The 19,921-nt window shown below is 48.5% G+C and overlaps 1 protein-coding gene across 1 annotated transcript in view; it reads left to right on the top strand.

Annotated features, from left to right (window-relative positions):
- MCMBP (minichromosome maintenance complex binding protein) overlaps window positions 1-19,921 on the top strand; it is a 55,844-nt gene that overhangs the window by 11,563 nt on the left and 24,360 nt on the right. The window contains exons 3-8 of the mRNA XM_069967744.1: window positions 13,984-14,124; window positions 14,283-14,324; window positions 14,851-14,954; window positions 15,248-15,429; window positions 15,784-15,905; window positions 18,701-18,798. Of these exons, the coding sequence (XP_069823845.1) occupies window positions 13,984-14,124; window positions 14,283-14,324; window positions 14,851-14,954; window positions 15,248-15,429; window positions 15,784-15,905; window positions 18,701-18,798 (689 nt within the window). The remainder of the gene's footprint in view (window positions 1-13,983; window positions 14,125-14,282; window positions 14,325-14,850; window positions 14,955-15,247; window positions 15,430-15,783; window positions 15,906-18,700; window positions 18,799-19,921) is intronic.

Genomic DNA, 19,921 nt, shown 5'->3' with positions numbered 1-19,921 from the left:
GGTGAATGCGGGGTCTAGCATCCATCATCAATCCGCAGAACCCCCGCCCCCCGTCCCCTGTGTCAGCGATGCCGACCGAGTCCCGGGAGGGGATGTGGCGGGCGGCATTACTTCATTCATAGCTACCAGACACCCGGCCGCCCGCCGCATCCCCTCCCCCCAGGGACTCGGGGTCGGCATCGGTGGGGAAGTAATGTTTATCGGCTGCTGATGCCCCCCCTCCCTGTGTCCCTGTCAGAGATCGCTCACCCCCACCCCCGGAGCGTGCTGCTGGCCCCGATCTCTGCACTGGTCTGAAGCACCTGTACGGAGCAAGAAATCTCTCCTGCCTCACTCACACAGAGCCTGTCAGCTGAGTACAGGTGCTTCAGACCAGTGCTGAGATCGGGGCCAGCAGCACGCTCCGGGGGTGCGGGTGAGCGATCTCTGACAGGGACACAGGGAGGGGGGGCTGGGGGGAGGGGGGGATCAGCAGCCGATAAACATTACTTCCCCACCGATGCCGACCCTGAGTCCCTGGGGGGAGGGGATGCAGCCGGGTGTCTGGTAGCTATGAATGAAGTAATGCCGCCCGCCGCATCCCCTCCCGGGACTCGGTCGGCATCGCTGACAAGGTGGGGCGGGGGGTTCTGCGGAGTGATGATTGACGCCAGACCCCGCATTCACCTGCTGTAGTGCAGTGCCGGCCCATGTAACTGGTGACCGGCACTGAGCCCGACGACCCCTGATAATTTACTGCAGCCTCAGGGGACCCCCACTCTGAAGCGTGGTGGGGATGCAGAGCACTGCACCCTGATTGGCTACACGCTACCAAGCCAGTCAGGGTTCAGTGCTCTGCTGCTAATGAGACGGAGAGCGACGCCGGCCGGGTGACGTCACCGAACCGGAAGGAGAAGAGGATCCGAGCCACAAGCTGGAAGATCACGTGACCGGACCGGAGATCTCCTTGGGGGGCCAAAAAACAACAGGTAAGTATATTAGGAAAGGGTTAACTTTGGTTAACCCTTTCCTTTGCTAAATTATTGATTTTCCCTGGAATACCCCTTTAAGTTTATACAGCCACCTGGTGCCAGCCATTCCCCTACTACTATGCCGATTACTTGACACTCTCTATATCCTAGTTATGCAAAAGTTATTATGAAAATAATTTCATGGAATGTCAAGGGCTTACGCTCTCCCACTAAACGTATGATGGTATTACGCAACTTGAAAAAACTTAAAGCAGATATAGCTCTCCTTCAATAGACGCATCTACACGAAGATGACTTTCCTAGAATGAAACGATTATGGGTGGGAGAAGTCTTGGGCTCCCCTGCTGATGGACGTAAAGGAGGCGTCCTTATTTTAATTCTCATACATATGGCTCATTCTCTTATCTGCTCCTCTAACGACTCTATAGGTAGACTAGTCCATGTAGTGATCAATACCCCAGCAGGGAGACTCAGTTTATATAACGTCTATGGACCAAACACAAATAATAAAATATTTTTTCAGTCTTTAGAGGACAGACTTCTACAAGACCGAGAAAAATTCCAGATTTTGGGGGGTGATCTTAATACTGTGCTTGATGTGAGGACTTGACAGTGAGGACCGACGACTGAAAAGGTTTGGTTTGACACTTCGTACAAAAACCACTCCTCTTCCCCAACTTCTTGAACGAACCAATATGACTGATGCATGGCGACATTTTTTTCCAGCTGAACGTGAGTTTACTCACTTTTCCCATGCGCAATCATCATGGTCTCGTCTTGACTATTTAATGGTCTCACGATCTCTCATCGAGAGTCGGTTACACTCATATTCATGATATGATCATTTCAGACCACACACCTATCAGCCTGTGTATATCTGATATTCACCCTAAGGACACGGATATTTTATGGAGATAAAAAAAATGGTGGCAAGAATTTTTAGTAGACAATGATAGTCATAGAGATAATCCAATACTTCTATGGGAATCAGCCAAGGTGGTATTGAGAGGACTTATGTCATATTTTTTAGGGAAAAAAAAGGAAACACAAATGCGTTTCCAATCTGCATCTAATCTTAGAATAGCGTATACTTTGTTCCAATCTGATCCATCAGAACTTAATAAAAGTAAATGGACATCCGCCAATTCAGAAATGGATCTTGCTCTAGAAAAGCTGAATGTTTCTTCATAGACCAACAGAAGGCCCACTTATTTAAATTTGGTAATAAAGCAGGGAAGCTTATGGCAAACTTGGTTAGAGGCCCCAGTAGCCCACTTAATATTTTAGAATTATGTAAAGGAGGTACTAAAACTAAAGATCCTAAACGCATAAACACAATTCTTCAGAAATTTTACCAATCACTATATAGTCAGACACCACAAAATATGAAGGTAGGCAAACAATTTTCTTAAAATTTTAAATCTCCCTAGTTTAAGTGATGATGACAAAGCTGCAGGTCCGGCTGGTTATAATGGTGAATTCTTTAAAACATTACTCACTGAAATATCACCCACCTTATTAGACACATATGGAGCCATGTTGGACGGTAAACAGGTAATCCCCACGAGTACCATTGCCCACATTAAAGTAATATTCAAACCGGGCAAAGATCCTTCCCTTCCAGGTTCCTACAGACCCTCTTCGCAGAGATCTTCGCAAATAGATTGTTCAGAGTTATGCCGAAACTGGTAGGACTTCACCAAACAGGATTTACACTAGGCAGATCCGCAGTAACTAATATACGTACGCTAATTGCTATACAAGATGCAGTTCAATTGCGACGCGGTGGCGGGCACCCCCCAGCTCTTTTTGCAGTAGATGCTGAAAAAGCATTTGATAATGTTAGTTGGGGGTGGCTCACCATGGTGCTAGATAAATTTGGCCTACAAGGACTAATGCGACGCTATATCGAAAGCCATTTATTCCCATCCTATGGCAAGAATAGCAACTCCGGGATTTCTATCAGATATTATACACTTACAGAAAGGCACTAGACAAGGCTGTCCTCTTTCCCCACTCCTATTTAACATGGCCTTAGAACCATTAGCTGTACACTTAATCGCCTCTCAAGTATACTCGGGTATTTCTGTGGGTAATTTAGAAACAAAACTTTTGTGCTTTGCGGATGATATGCTTCTCTTTTTAAAAAACTCCCTAGTTACTGATCTGCCCAACGTACTTAATACACTTACATTCTATGGTTCTTTTTCGGGATACACAATAAATACGATGAAAAGCCAATTCTTATTCCTGGGATCCTCTCCTCTTTCAGTGAAACCAAATGTAGATGTTGAATGTGCTTCGCCCTCCATTACTTATTTGGGAATAAAACTAGACCACACCTCCCATATGCTATATTGACTGAACTATCACCCTCTAATATCTAAAGTATCTAAAAGAACTGGAGAAATGGAAAGAATTACCTTTATCATTGACAGGACGTGCTCATTTGCTTAAAATGGTTATTTTTGCCAGGTTATTATATCCATTACAAACATTGCCTATTCTGCTACGACACGCTGATGTTCAGAGACTACAATCTATGTTCATACAATTTTTATGGAAAGGAAAAAGAGCGAGGATAGCTTATAGAAAGCTATGTCTCTCTAAACTTAATGGTGGTTTACAATTACCATTGATCAGAATTTATAACCTAGCATCTCTCTTCCGTCATATAAAAGATTGGATTTGGTCAACAAATTTCCTTTCCAACTATAAATTAGAATGTGAATTATCAGCCCCTTGGTCATTAACGGCATTGATACATGCTCATGTTAAAGATCTTCCTGCATCTGTTAAAGGAAGCCTATTGCTCACTGATACGATAGCGGCTTGGAAAGCGATTACTCCCTGCCTTTCTGTCTTTCCAAGTACCTGCCCATACTAAATATAATACCATCTGCTTTATCCCAATCTCATTCACTACTTAGTGACTGGCCTGCTAATGGACCAACGATTTTAGGCGACTTACTAGATAGTGAAGAAGGTATGTTGCAACCATGGGAAATTATACGACTGAAACATGACTTGGACCCCCGATACTATCATCACTACACTCCGCTAACATCTTATTGTAGGAAACTTGTAAAGGACTTTTGTGGCAGTAGGAAAATAAAGCAGTGAGAGACTAGTTTTTTCAGTAGAATTACCTACAAGTAAATCAAAAACCTTATCTATCTATTAAAAATACTTTCTTAGCGGGATGTGAAGCTACTGTATTTTCTAAATGGGAAGAATTACTTTGTGATGGGGACATAAGTTCTAAAATACTGATGGGTTTAAAATGTGTACGCAATTGCATCATTTCAGAACAGTGGAGGGAACTGCATTTTAAATTCATCTATAGGGCAATATATGCCTTTAATTTTGCTTTTACTGGAGCGCCTGCACATTATTTGAGAAACTGTCCTAAATGTGATCGCGCTGATCTGCTTCATTGTATGTGGTCTTGTCTGAAAGTCCAGAGAGGTTGGTTAGAATGTGTAAAATTCATAAATCAGATTTGGGATCTCCGTCTCACTCCTGATTAGTGATGTCACGATACCAGAATTTTGAGTTCGATACCGATACTAACTTTTTTATTTCGATACTCAATACCAGTTCGATACTTAGTAAAGTATAAAAAAACAAAACAAAATACAGTGGTAGAAATATAATACCCCTGCACTATTACAGTGATACCAATTTTTGGACTATTTTTATTTTATTGTGTTAAAAATAAAGTTAGTGATATCTGTCTAAGACAGCTCTGCTGCATCAGCCATCACTAAGACAGCTCTGCTGCATCAGCCATCACTAAGACAGCTCTGCTGCACCACCCATCACGAAGACAGCTCTGCTGCACCACCCATCACGAAGACAGCTCTGCTGCACCACCCATCACGAAGACAGCTCTGCTGCACCACCCATCACTAAGACAGCTCTGCTGCACCACCCATCACTAAGACAGCTCTGCTGCACCACCCATCACTAAGACAGCTCTGCTGCACCACCCATCACTAAGACAGCTCTGCTGCACCACCCATCACTAAGACAGCTCTGCTGCACCACCCATCAGCTATCACTAAGACAGCTCTGCTGCACCACCCATCAGCTATCACTAAGACAGCTCTGCTGCACCAGTTACCAAGATTGCGGAGGAAGAGAAGAGGAGGTTACACAGGATCCCACACACTACAGCCGATCTTATCTGCTCCTCTCAGCCCCGGCCACCTCCCCCACCTGCCAGCCGGCTGGATCCTCACATGTACTGCACTTCCCCCGGCCTCCTCTCCCGGATCTCACAGACCCCCGCTCTCCCTCTTCATCCTCCCCACCTCCAGCCTTCTCCGTCCTCCTCTCTCCCGGACCTCCCGCTCTCCCTCCAGCCTTCTCCTCCGTCCTCCTCTCCCGCTCTCCCTCTCCAGCCGCTCTCCTCCGTGCAGCTCCGGCTCCTCGGCATAAATCATCTCTCTGATAACAGAGTCTGGCGGAGCCGGACTCTGTTATCAGAGAGACACCAGCAGCGGGGGTCTGTTACACACAGTAGCCGACCCCCGCTGTATATGGAGCGGGCTCAGGAGGGGTCAGATGCCGCTGTCAGTGTGACAGCGGCATCTATATACTTAAATAGCCGGCACTAGCAATAGCTAAGTGCCGGCTATTTAAAATTGGCGCCAATGGGAGCGAAGGGAGGGAGAGCAGAGGAGGAGACTGCAGGGGGCAGGGGGAGGCACATAGAGAACACGGCCGGCGCTCAGCTAGCCGCCCACCGTGTTCTCAGCTTAACTTAAAGTTTCGATACCAGGAAATCCTGGTATCGAACCGTTTTTTTGCCCGAAATATCGATAGTAGTATCGATATTTCGGTGCATCGTGCATCCCTACTCCTGATCTGATGTGCTGCCTTTTTCATTATTTACCAACTTCACTACCCAGTGTCTCCTCAGGAAATACTTCACGCCGTGGTATGCATCTATCTATATTAGCATTCAAGAAATGCGACTACGACATTGGCTTGAAGAGACTATCCCCTCTGTATCGGAATTATCCAACCAGCTCAAGGATTTTCTTTTTGTAATTGCTCCACATTTAGTTTTTTCTCCACTTGGCGCAGATTCATTGAACGTGAATTATCCAGCTGAGAGAACAAATGTTATGATGCAATTCCTTGGTTCTGAGTGGTATAATAAAGAAGATATTCAAGGAACACTGGGCATCCTTAGAATACATTAGTGGAGGGGGGGATTGGCTGGTACCTATGGGCCGTTGGGCCCATTTACTCTTGCAATAATCTTGTTTCTGGCTGCAGTTAATAGTGTTTGTTGTTTTTATTCTGTTTTACTTCAGAATGATATACTGTTTTCCTACTAAATTTATAGCAACAATGATTTACTATTACGGTTCACTCCCATATTTATTATAAACCTGAAACATCATCTACTCTGGAGATATTTTACGTCTTTTCTGCAATTTTCATTGTTGCTGATATCCTGTAAGAAATTGTAGGCATGATATTATTTTATTGTATTTAGACAATATCACTAAGGTTCTACTATTGTGAGCAATGTCTGTAATCCTAATTTTCACATGCTCCTTTTGAAATGTTTTCTTGCTTTTGCCTACTTAATAAAATATTGTTAAAAAAAAAAAAAAAAGACTTCCCTTTTAAAAGTGAGGATATGGAGAAGTGGGAGGAGGTACCCAAGATTGACACCCAGGTAGCTAAAGTCACCAAGAAAACCACCCTACCCTTTGAGGACTTGTCACAATTAAGGGACCCTATGGATCGCAAAGCGGAGAGTTTATTGAAAAAGTCATAGGAAACAGTGTCCTTTGCTCTAAAAAACAATATAGCCGCTACTTGTGTAGCTCGTGCTCTCCATGTCTGGGTGAATCAGCTTGGGGATCATCTGAGAGGTAACACCTAAAATGAATTAAAAATTTGACTCTGCTTCTCTTAAAGATCGCAGTGACCCTTTAAGCGGATGCCTCCGCTAAAAGTATGAGTGGCTGCCAGAGATGGAGCATTAACCAATGCAGCTGGCAGGGCTCTGTGGTTAAAAAACTGGACTGGAGATAATATCTCTAAGTCTAAGCTTTGTGGAATTCCCTTTGATGGCAAATTCGTATTTGTTTCTGCCCTAGAGAAGATCCTGGAAAAATCCTCCTGCAGACTCTTCAGAGAAATTTCTTCAAGACCTGTCCTATACCAGGGATCTTCTTCACTCCCTAGGTTGAATGAGAACAAGAAGTCTGATCTCATTCCGGAAACCAAGAAGATCTTTCTAGGGATTCTTCTGGACTTAGAAAAGCAAATGTCCTTTCTCCCACCAGAAAAGAGGTCGGCTTTAATTGTGAAAATCAAAAGATTCAAATAAAATGTTGGATTCAGAAATTATGTTGGATCAGAGAAGCTATGTCAGGCCTGAGCTCTGACTGTCTGTATTCCAGTTTCCTGGAGTCAGGCGCACTCCAGACCCCTACAATTGCAGATTCTGTCGTCCTGGAACAGAAGCAAATCAGGGCTAGGCAAGGTAATGTCTCTTCCCCTACAGGTTCAAGATTCTCTAAGTTGGTGGTTGGATCCATCCAATCTGAGGAAAGGGGTTCACTGGAACCCTATGCCCAAGAAAATTCTTACCACAGATGCCAGTCTGACCGATTGGGGAGGAAAAGTCTATCAGGGTTCATGGTCCGCAGAGACTGCAGCAAGATCATCCAATTACAGAGAACTTGCTGTATGAATGTCATTACAACAGGCAGAACATATCTTGATTCACTCTCACGTACATGTACTCTCGGACAATATCACGGTGGTCGTTCATTTAAGACATCGGGGAAGTGCAAAACAAAATTCACTTCGGCTCATCTCAGACAAGATCTTTGCTTGGGCAGAGATAAACTTATCGTCCATGACAGCAACTCACCTCAAAAGAGTGGAAACACCCAGGCGGATTATCTGAGCAGGAATATAATCTTCCCGGGCATGTGGTGTCTTAAGATGTCAGTCTTCAGAATGTTGGTAGACAAGTGGGGCGACCAGAAGTGGATCTCTTTGCAAGCCACCGAAACAGGAAAGCAGAGAAATTCTTTTTATAGGATCCAAAGGGCAACCCTCTGGGAATAGATACGCTCGCTCACCCTTGGACCTTCAGCCAAGTCTATGGCTTTCCACCTCTTCTGCTCATTCCCAAGACCTTTCAAAAAATCGTGACAGAGGGGATAGATGTCATCCTGGTGGTTCCATTCTGGCCCAAACAAGCCTGGTTCGGAATGTTGGAGGTGATGGCCCGGGAACCGCCTGGTCCATCTACCTCTGGTTCCGGATCTACCTCACCAAGGTCCGATCCATCATCCGGATCTAAAGAAACTGGGACTATCGGCCTGGATCCTGAGAGGACGATGCTTAGGAGCAAGATCCTGTCTGAGGCAGTAATATCAACCATCCAAAACAGTAGGAAGCCGGTCACATCCAAGATCTACCTTAAAGTATTGAAAGTGTTCTGCTCATGGTGTTCTTCCATCCCACCATTTCCAGCAGATCCTAATATTCCTTTGATACTGGATTTCCTGCAAAAATGTCTAAATAAAGGGTTGAAACTGGTCAAAGTTCAAATTTCTGCATTGTCTATTTACAATTCCAACATTGTCGAACATAGGTGGGTTAAAAGGTTCATGAGAAGTGCTTCTACACAAAAACCTACTATCAAGAACCTTCATCCCCCTTGGGATTTGTACTTGGTCCTAGAAGGTCTTACTCTACCTCCATTTGAACCTATTGATCAGTGTGACATCAACTTCTCTCCTATAAGGTGGCTTTTTTGGTAGCAAATGTATCGTCAAGATGAGTAGGAGAATTACAAGCGATAACCATTAGAGAGCCTTAGTGTATAATCCAACTTGACTGAATTATTTTAAGGACTGATCCAAATTTTCTTCCAAAGGTGGTTTTAGCTTTTCACCGTTCTCAGGAAATGGTCCTTCCCTCTTTTTGTGAACATTCTAAGTCAGAGTTAGAACAAAAATTCCATTCTCTGGACGTAAGAAGATCTGTTCCAAAGTATCTGGAGATTTCCAGGTCATGAAGGAAGGATCAATCCCTCTTTGTCCAATTTCAGGGGAAGAATAAGGGAAAGAAAGTGTCTAAAAGCGTCTTGGCACGCTGGATCAGAAATGCTATTTCTGAATCTTATAAATTACAGGACTTGCCATCACCTAATTTGATTAATGCCCATTCCACCAAAGCCGTTTCTACGTTGAGAGCGAAAAGAGCGTGCTCCTCTATTGAACAAATATGCAGAGTGGAGACCTGATCTATCCCTCATACCTTCACAAGGCATTACTGGCTGCTGCTTGAATGCAACGAAGATCTGGCCTTTGGCAGGAAAGTCCTCCAAGCAGTAGTCCCACCCTAAGGGTAGAAACCCACTTGCCGGATCCGCAGCGAGTCCCCTCACTGCGTATTTGCAGCGAGACTCTCTGCGGATCCCGGCCCTATACTCTCAATGGGAGACAAACTTGCAGCAGGGATGTATATCCCTGCTGCGAGTTTGTCTGCAGTCCGCCCTGTTAACCCCTGGCCGCTGGACATTATACATTACAGAGTACCCGCACCTGCTTGCTTCGGCAGTTGCTGGTGTCTTCACGTCCCACTCGGCCAATCAGTGCGCTGCCCCGCCGCAGAGCACTGATTGGCCGAGCGGGACGTGCCGGGAGCTGCAAGCAAGCCGAAGCAAGCAGGAGCAGGGACACGGTAATGTATAGTATCCAGTGGCCCGGGGGGTTAACGGTACGGGCTGCGGACAAACTTGCAGCAGGGATTTACATCCCTGCTGCAAGTTTGTCTCCCATTGAGAATATAGGGCCGGGATCCGCAGTGAGTCTCTCTGCAAATACGCAGTGAGGGGACTCGCTGCAGATCCGGCAAGTGGGTTTCTACCTTAAGGGTGCCTTCACACCTACTGGATCCACAGCGGATCTCTTTTCTGCGAATTCGGAGCAAGATCCACTGCGGATCCGGTACCATTCACCCTAATGATAGCACATATCCGCAGCGGGATTGACATCCCGCTGTGAGTATGAGCTTTAACCCCCTGATACCTGGAGCCCCGCCGCATCCCCGCCTCCTGCAGCTCTGCTGCTGCCCCCATCAGCCCCGACGCCCGCATCCCCAATCGCCGCCCGCACGCATCCTCGATCATCCCCGCAGCCAGCACGCATCCCCGATCATCCCCGCAGCCGGCACGCATCCCTGATCGCCGCCTGCAGCTCCCCCCCGCGCATCATCCCCGCAGCCCGCCGCCGAGAGCATACATTACCTGCTCTTCGGCGCAACTGCTGGGATGATCTGGGATGTGTGCGAGCTGCAGGGATGATGGGGGATGCGGACGGCGGTCGGGGATGCGTGCTGGCTGCGGGGATGATCGGGCAGGCGGCGATTGGGGCAGTGGTGGAGCTGCTGGAGGCGTGGAAGCGGCGGGCGCCAGGGGGTAAAAGCTCATACAGCGTGATGTCAATCCCGCTGCGGGTATGTGCTATCATTAGGGTGAATGGTACCGGATCCGCAGTGGATCTCGATCCGAATTCGCAGAAGTGAGATCCGCTGTGGATCCGGTAGGTGTGAAGGCACCCTTAACCCCTTGCCTCCGCAGCATGTTTTGGCCTTAATGACCAAGCTCATTTTTCATAATCTGACCTGTCTCTCTTCATTTCATTATAACTCTGCAATGCTTCAACGTATGCTCACAATTCTGGGATTGTTTTCTCGTGACACATTGTACTTTGTTATTGTATTCAATCAGTCAATATTTTTGGTGTTTTGTGGGGAAAAAGGTGCAAAATGTTATGAAAAATTTGCATTAGTATGACTTTGAAAATTTCTGCTTCTAAAAAAGTAGGTCACACCACATAAATGAGTTACTAAGTCACATTAGCAATACGTTTTCTATGTGCTGGCAAGATTTGGTTAACATATTTTATTTTCCTAGGATGCTACAAGGCTTAGAAGTTTATCAGCAATTTTCACATTTTCATGAAAATTTCAAAAATCTATTTTTTTAGGGACCAGTCCATTTGTGAAGTCGATTGGAGCAGCTTGTATGTTAGAAACCCCCATAACTCACCCCATATTAAAAACTGCACCCCTCAAAGATTTAATTGAGAGGTGTAGTGAGCATTTTGACCTTAAAGGTGTTTGAGGAAAGCATTTCTTATTAGGACATAAAAAATTAAAGATTGGCTTTTTTTCCATTAATATTTTCTTTTAGTTTAAAATTTCATATTTTCACAAAGAACATATGCAAAAATGCACCCCAAAATTTGTAACGCAAGTTCTCCTGAGTACAAAAATACCCCATATGGGGGTATAAACCATGTTTGGGCATATGGCAGGGCTTAGAAGGGAAGGAGTGTCCTTTTTGCATTTTCAGTGTATATTTTCATGGAGCAGTTTCTGGGTGCAACATGCGCTTGGAGTGCCCCTGTAGTACCAGCAGAGTGGACCGCCCCACAAGTGACCCCATTTTGGAAACTAAACCCTTCAAATTAATCATCCAGGGGTGTAGTAAGTATAAGCACTCCCCAGGTGTTTGGAGAAAGTATTTAGCAGTGGGCAATGAAAATGGAAAAAATATTCCAGTAAAATTCATTTTTGGCTTGAAATTTCTAATATAATAAGACAGACAAGGAAATAATACAAAAAATGTGTTCCCCAATTTCTTCTGAGTACGGCAGTACCCTATATAGGTCACAAACTGTTGTTTGGGGAAAGATGCTCTTCTCACATATTTTGTTAAAACCGTTTTTAGGGACCATATGCGTTTGCAGCACCCCCCATGATGCTATTACAGAGGAAACCCCCCAGAAATTACCCGATTTTGGAAACTGGACATCACATAAAATTCTTCTAGGGGTGTAATGAGCATTTAGACCTCACAGGTGTTGGAGGAAAGTCTTAAGCATTTTGCCATGAAAGATAAAATCTACATTTTTTACTTATTTTATTTATGTTTTCACTTAATTATTTTGTTCCCCTATGGGACTAAACGCTGCAATTGTTAGATCGCTAGTATAGCACATAGCAGTACATCAGTGCTGCTATGTGCCATACCTGTCAGTTCTACACTGACAGCCTGTGAGACAGAGCTTGTGGCGCAATCTCACAGGTTACCATACTGGGGGCCATGTTTAGCAGGTACACTGTGCAAGCACACACACACATCAGGACCCTGTGATAGCTAGTATAACAAATAGTAGCTTATCAGTACTGCTATGTGCTATAGCCTGACATTGACAGGTATAGCACATATCAATTCTGATGTACTACTATGTGTTATACTAGCTATCACAGGGTCCGGATGTGTGCAATCTATAGTGGTAACAGGAGGAGGGAGCTTCCCCTGTCACCCATCGGGACCCGTGCAGTGTGATGGGGAGTCCCGACGTGTGGCTGAGCCTGCTCATAATCAGTGGAGCCTGGCCCCCCGGCGTATCTGCAGATCTGACCCCCGCACCCCCCCCTCCCGCTGAGTACATATAGTAGTATATAGGAGTGACAGGAGGAGGGATCTCCCCCTGTCACCTATGGGGACCCTCACAGCGCAATCGCGGGGTCCCGATGTGTCCCCCAGCTTGTGGAATCAGTGCACCAGAAGGCTCTGTCTCACACACTAAGTGACAGCCTGTCAGATCCTGCGGCGCGATCTCACAGTAGCGATCTGTGCAGTAGTTACTGTAGTGTAGTAGTAGCAGCAGTTACTGATGCAAAGATTCTACAAGCTGGGGGACACATCGGGACCCCGCGATCATAACTGCTGCTACTACTACACTACACTACAGTAACTGCTGCTACTACTACACTACAGTAACTACTGCACAGATCGCTACTGTGAGATGGCGCCGCAGGATCTGACAGGCTGTCACTTAGTGTGTGAGACAGAGCCTTCTGGTGCACTGATTCCACAAGCTGGGGGACACATCGGGACCCCGCGATTGCGCTGTGAGGGTCCCCATAGGTGACAGGGGGAGATCCCTCCTCCTGTCACTCCTATATACTACTATATGTACTCAGTGGGAGGGGGGGGTGCGGGGGTCAGATCTGCAGATACGCCGGGGGGGCAGGCTCCACTTACTATGAGCAGGCTCAGCCACACGTCGGGACTCCCCATCACACTGCACGGGTCCCGATGGGTGACAGGGGGAGCTCCCTCCTCCTGTCAATCCTATAGATTCCGCGGTCAGTACTGACCACGGCATCTATAGGGTTAAACTGACCGTCGGGGCTCAGGTGTGTCTCCTGGCTGTTGCTAGGAGACCCTGGGTCCTGCCGGTGCCCAGAAACAGTAAACATCACTTTGCGATTTTGCACAATGCTTGTTTACTTTCATGACGTCCTGGGACGTCATGATGCATTAAGCACTGGCATTTCATGACGTCCCAGGACGTCATTTTGGGGCAAGGGGTTAAGGTAATTGTTGGCATTACTTCTGTGCTGCCACCGTGGAGGTGAGGAGAGAAAGATGTATTAGTTTTACTGGTAAGACTGTTTCTCCGAGACTTCACGACTCCACCAGCATCCCTCCCTATATTGTTTTATTACACTCACATGGTGCTTGTTTTGTGTTATAATGCACTGGGGCTTTTACCCTCTCGTTTGTGCTTTTCCTGTCCCAGGGCATGAGTTAACTCCTGTGGTGCCGTCGTACAGGTTCAGAGAAACCGTCTTACCGATAAGACTAATACGTCTTTTTTTTCATATTCTGTTGAAGCCTGAAAAGCCATGTCTGACTGTCATTTATCAGGTTATTTCTGCACCCATTGTGGGTTTTTCTAAAGGGTTACCAACAATTGTGCCTGTGTGTGTGTGTGTGTGTATATATAATTTATTCTATCTTTATCCCTAATGTGGGGGGCCAATACTTTCTGCCTCTTATCACTCTGTGGGGTTGCTGAGATTTCTGGTTCCCCTGCACCTTCACCATGATGATTGTTAGTGTGTGGAGTTGCTGATATTTGTAGTCACTCTCTTTTTGTAGGTCCCCAGCCTGAATGATGATCCTCTGCATTACCTGAAGCCGGGGGGGCTGGTCCGCTTCCGCTGTATGATCCAGGACATGTTTGACCCAGAGTTTTATATGGGGGTCTATGAGAGTGTGGATCTTGGCACCGGTGCCCGGGTGAGTGATACTCAATGCACTTGGGGAGGGTTGTCTGGGAGGGGACATATGGGAGCGAGTAAATGGCAGCGGGACAGGGGAGGTGACTGGCGCCTGCTGGGAAAGATTCCTAGGGGCCGTCACATGTCCTCATGACGTGTCACTTTTTGTCTCTCCAGGCTTTGAACCTCGGGAAGTATAGAGATGTTGCAGACTGTGCGGTGAGTAGCCACAAGCTCTTTAGCTTTCTGATGTGGGCTCTGTTGGTGTCTGTCAGTGATGCTCATGCCCCCTGGAGCTCTGTTGGTGTCTGTCAGTGATGCTCATGCCCCCTGGAGCTCTGTTGGTGTCTGTCAGTGATGCTCATGCCCCCTTCCCCTGAAACTGGGGTCGAAATCTCTGCTTGCAGTATCTGTACTCTCACCTCATTGTCTATAGAATTCAATGGTGAGCGGAGGTGGGGTATACGGCTGCATCGCAACCCCCTGCGCACACAGACACATCTCGTATGGCTCAGGGAGACCACCCACGCGCCTGCCGCTGGGGGAGGGGGCAGCCAGTCAGGTGGGTTATGGGCACTGCAGTGTGTATGACAAATAGTACTGCATGTCAGGCACTACAATCTACAGCATGATGCCACCATAGACTGTCAAAAACAAAGTCATATCAAGTGGGTGGGTGCCGGGAAAAGTTTTAACCATAGACTGTCATACATTTCTGGCTTTATCCCTTTGTCCTTTCTTGCAGCCCCATCAGGAAGTGGATCTACACTCGCAGGGGACAGTGACCTTGGAGCGGCAGACATTTTACTGTGTCCCCATCCCTGGAGAGTCGGGCTGGGTGAAGGAGATATCCTTACTGTGTGTGATCACCCCTGGAAGGCACAGGGGAATATTCCAACAGTGGTCATCCTAGGGTTGGGGTTCTATTAGCCAGAAGCCTTGTGGCTCAGTCATTTACACTGTTCGATCTGGGGAGAGCCGATCCCCCGTCCCCACCCCGTACACTTCTGGGGGACTGAGCCGAACAACCCCCCCAATACATAGCTTGGGGCGGTGAGCCGACCCCCTCCCCCATACACTGCTGCAGTCATACACTATCTCACCCTCCTGCTTCTCCTCCTTAATCCTTAATACGCACACATGTACAGCAGCTGCAGCCAGGCCAGGGCTTCTGCCTCTACATCTTACACCCCAAACCGACAGAAGAGGAGCCTCGAGGAGGACGACACAGACTGGACAAGTCGCCCCGACATACAGCATTTAGGTACCAGGCACTTGTCCCCCAGTGGACGGGTATCATCTATAAGGGGGGGGGGGACAACAAGCATTATCACACCCCTTCCTATCATCCATAGGAAATAACTATAGCGCAGCATAGCTAGTGTCATCACATCATCCACAGGACACATAGGGGCTGCGGTGTTCTGCTGGGGACGGTGTTGCAGTGTATGTGCTGGTTCCCCTCTGCTACATTGGCGCTCTCCCATACATCCTGTCTGTACACCGGCTCCACTCACTGTAGGTAACTCTCCTCTCCTATGTGTATACAGTGTAGTTGTCCTTACACTTTTCGTCTCCACCACCATGTTTTGTTTCTCACTTTCCTCTTTCCAGTGTTTTCATTTTCACTGTTGGATCACTGTTGGATTTTCTCTCATTGTAGATGACGACAATAAAGAGAAATGTAAGAGACTGGAGCTGGATGGTGAGGAGAGACGACCGTGGGGTCCGAGCCGACCCCAATCACTAGACCTCTACTTCCCTCTCCCAGGAGAGAAGGGCCCGGCCTGCCTGGTGAAGGTACTACACAGTGACTGCAGGGGGCAGCACCATCACACCTGTACTATCACCAAAAGGCAGGGGGTGTGAGAGTATACTTACCTGTTCCTGTGCCTCCGTAGTGCTGCTCTCCAGCCTCTTTAGGGGTCACCCATGACGTTTTTGACTTACCTGGCTCCGGAGACGTCACAGCCCTGCTGATGGATTGCCCATTTAGCCTCTCTGATTGCAGCGGTGTCCCACCCCAGTCACTGATTGGCTAAGCGGGCAGGAGCAGCTGGAGGCTGGCGGTGAGATATTGGTAAGGCAGCACTACATGGGCATGGGATGGGTAAGTATACTTCCTCTATTAGGTTATATTATATATGCTCTACTATATCATTAATAAAGCACTGGCCCTATTAGATAAGGGGGGTCGGCGAGATGTTGTCGGTCACTATTTGGCAGCTTGTTTCTGAGCTGGAAGAGTCCATTGTGTGGGGGGAGATCTGTGCTGGTCTCTTCCTGGATGCTGGATGACTGTATATGAGCAGCAGTGTAATATGGAGATATCCTGTGTAATATAGAGGAGGAGGAAAAGACATAAGTAGTGTAGCAGTAACCTCTGTCCTTAGTGTGGTGTTTTTCTGTGGGAGAATATTGTGTGCTTCTCTTCAGTGTGCTATGGCTGCAGCTGTGTGTGTACGTACGTGCTATGGCTGCAGCTGTGTGTGTACGTACGTGCTATGGCTGCAGCAGGCTGTGTGAGAGAGAGAGGGGCAGACATTAAAGGGGTATTCTGGGCAACAGTGAAAAATACACACAGTCTGCTGCAGCCATAGCGCACACACAGGAGAAGCTGCTTTATATCTTTCCTTATTCCCTCAGAAGTCACCCCAGGATCATGTAGGACTTTACACGGAAGCTGCTGAGCCCGCACTCCTGTACTCCAGTGTGATAATAACTCTCTGGCGAGCGGCCAGTTATGGAGGAGCCGGAGTGTGATAACTCCCCGGGGTGCGAGCGGCCAGTTATGGAGGAGCCGGAGTGTGATAATAACTCCCCGGGGTGTGAGCGGCCAGTTATGGAGGAGCCGGAGTGGGATAATAACTCCCCGGGGTGTGAGCGGCCAGTTATGGAGGAGCCGGAGTGTGATAATAACTCCCCAGGGTGTGAGCGGCCAGTTATGGAGGAGCCGGAGTGTGATAATAACCCCCGGGGTGTGAGCGGCCAGTTATGGAGGAGCCGGAGTGTGATAATAACCCCCCGGGGTGTAAACGGCCAGTTATGGAGGAGCCGGAGTGTGATAATAACCCCCGGGGTGTGAGCGGCCAGTTATGGAGGAGCCGGAGTGTGATAATAACTCTCTGGCGAGCGGCCAGTTATGGAGGAGCCGGAGTGTGATAACCCCCCGGGGTGTGAGCGGCCAGTTATGGAGGAGCCGGAGTGTGATAATAACCCCCCGGGGTGTGAGCGGCCAGTTATGGAGGAGCCGGAGTGTGATAATAACTCCCCGGGGTGTAAACGGCCAGTTATGGAGGAGCCGGAGTGTGATAACCCCCCGGGGTGTGAGCGGCCAGTTATGGAGGAGCCGGAGTGTGATAATAACCCCCCGGGGTGTGACCGGCCAGTTATGGAGGAGCCGAAGTGTGATAATAACCCCCCGGGGTGTGAGCGGCCAGTTATGGAGGAGCCGGAGTAGGATAATAACCCCCGGGGTGTGAGCGGCCAGGTATGGAGGAGCCGGAGTGTGATAATAACCCCCGGGGTGTGAGCGGCCAGTTATGGAGGAGCCGGAGTGTGATAATAACCCCCCGGGGTGTGAGCGGCCAGTTATGGAGGAGCCGGAGTGTGATAATAACCCCCCGGGTGTGAGCGGACAGTTATGGAGGAGCCGGAGTAGGATAATAACCCCTCGGGGTGTGAGCGGACAGTTATGGAGGAGCCGGAGTGTGATAATAAATCCCTGGTGTGAGCGGCCAGTTATGGAGGAGCCGCAGTGTGATAATAACCCCCCGGGGTGTGAGCGGCCAGTTATGGAGGAGCCGGAGTGTGATAATAAATCCCTGGTGTGAGCGGCCAGTTATGGAGGAGCCGGAGTGTGATAATAACCCCCCGGGGTGTGAGCGGCCAGTTATGGAGGAGCTGGAGTGTGATAATAACCCCCCAGGGTGTGAGCGGCCAGTTATGGAGGAGCCGGAGTGTGATAATAACCCCCCGGGGTGTGAGCGGCCAGTTATGGAGGAGCCGGAGTGTGATAATAACTCCCCGGGGTGTGAGCGGCCAGTTATGGAGGAGCCGGAGTGTGATAATAACTCCCCGGGGTGTGAGCGGCCAGTTATGGAGGAGGAGGAGTGTGATAATAACCCCCCGGGGTGTGACCGGCCAGTTATGGAGGAGCTGGAGTGTGATAATAACCCCCCGGGGTGTGAGCGGCCAGTTATGGAGGAGCCGGAGTGTGATAATAATACCCCGGGGTGTGAGCGGCCAGTTATGGAGGAGGAGGAGTGTGATAATAACCCCCCGGGGTGTGAGCGGCCAGTTATGGAGGAGGAGGAGTGTGATAATAACCCCCCGGGGTGTGAGCGGCCAGTTATGGAGGAGCCGGAGTGTGATAATAACCCCCCGGGGTGTGAGCGGCCAGTTATGGAGGAGCCGGAGTGTGATAATAACCCCCCGGGGTGTGACCGGACAGTTATGGAGGAGTGGGAGCAGCATCTTCCAGTCTCTGGCACATTGTCCTGGGCCGTGCGCTCCCACCACAGCTTGGATCAGACATGGCGGCTGTGGTGTGGGGCTCTAGATCTTTGTTATTATAACAGGATTTCCTTTCTCAGGTCTATGAGCACTGGGACACCTTTAGAGTGAACGATGTGCTGGAGGTGTATGGTGTCCTGTCCGTGGAGCCGGCGCTCAGCATCCTCAACGAGGACAGGTAACTGCACTCACATTGTGTTCTTGTGCGGCACCACCACAAGTCAGGCATTACACAACTTCTATGAAAGTCGTTTCTCCTGGGGGGGATGTTCCAGACGCGTCTCCATTGTATTGTAGCAGGAGTGGGGAACCTTCTTCCCATCCACGGCCATAGACTGCACGGCTGCCGCCCTCAATGTTAGACTGTGCTGCAGTGGTGTAGCATAGGTTGTCAGCACCCAGGGAAAGTATTGTGCCCCAAGATGTCCCCAAGCAGTGCACCTAACCCCCCGGCCCTCAAAGGAGCCTAGTCTGTATAACAATAATAACCAAGATCCACCCCCCACCCCCCCAAATCCTCCACTCCGCACCGGCCAGGTCCTCTATCATCTCCTGCAGGCATTCCCCTCCCTGTACAGGGGTATGTGCACACCTGAGGAAAAGAAGGTGATGCTATACAGGTGTCCACCCGTCCTCTGTCATGGCTGCCATATTGTGGGGTAGGTGATGCTATACATCTGTCCACACGTCCTCTGTCATGGCTGCCGTATTGTGGGGTAGGCGATGCTATACAGGTGTCCACACGTCCTCTGTCATGGCTGCCGTATTGTGGGGTAGGTGATGCTATACAGGTGTCCACATGTCTGTCATGGCTGCCATATTGTGGGGTAGGTGATGCTATACATCTGTCCACACGTCCTCTGTCATGGCTGCCATATTGTGGGGTAGGTGATGCTATACATCTGTCCACACGTCCTCTGTCATGGCTGCCATATTGTGGGGTAGGTGATGCTATACAGGTGTCCACACGTCCTCTGTCATGGCTGCCATATTGTGGGGTAGGTGATGCTATACAGGTGTCCACCCGTCCTCTGTCATGGCTGCCGTATTGTGGGGTAGGTGATGCTATACATCTGTCCACACGTCCTCTGTCATGGCTGCCATATTGTGGGGTAGGTGATGCTATACATCTGTCCACACGTCTGTCATGGCTGCTGTATTGTGGGGTAGGTGATGCTATACAGGTGTCCACATGTCTGTCATGGCTGCCATATTGTGGGGTAGGTGATGCTATACATCTGTCCACACGTCCTCTGTCATGGCTGCCATATTGTGGGGTAGGTGATGCTATACAGGTGTCC

Source organism: Dendropsophus ebraccatus, chromosome 4 (assembly GCF_027789765.1).
Source record: "Dendropsophus ebraccatus isolate aDenEbr1 chromosome 4, aDenEbr1.pat, whole genome shotgun sequence".
Lineage (NCBI taxonomy): Eukaryota > Metazoa > Chordata > Amphibia > Anura > Hylidae > Dendropsophus > Dendropsophus ebraccatus.
This window is presented reverse-complemented; position numbering and strand designations above follow the sequence as displayed.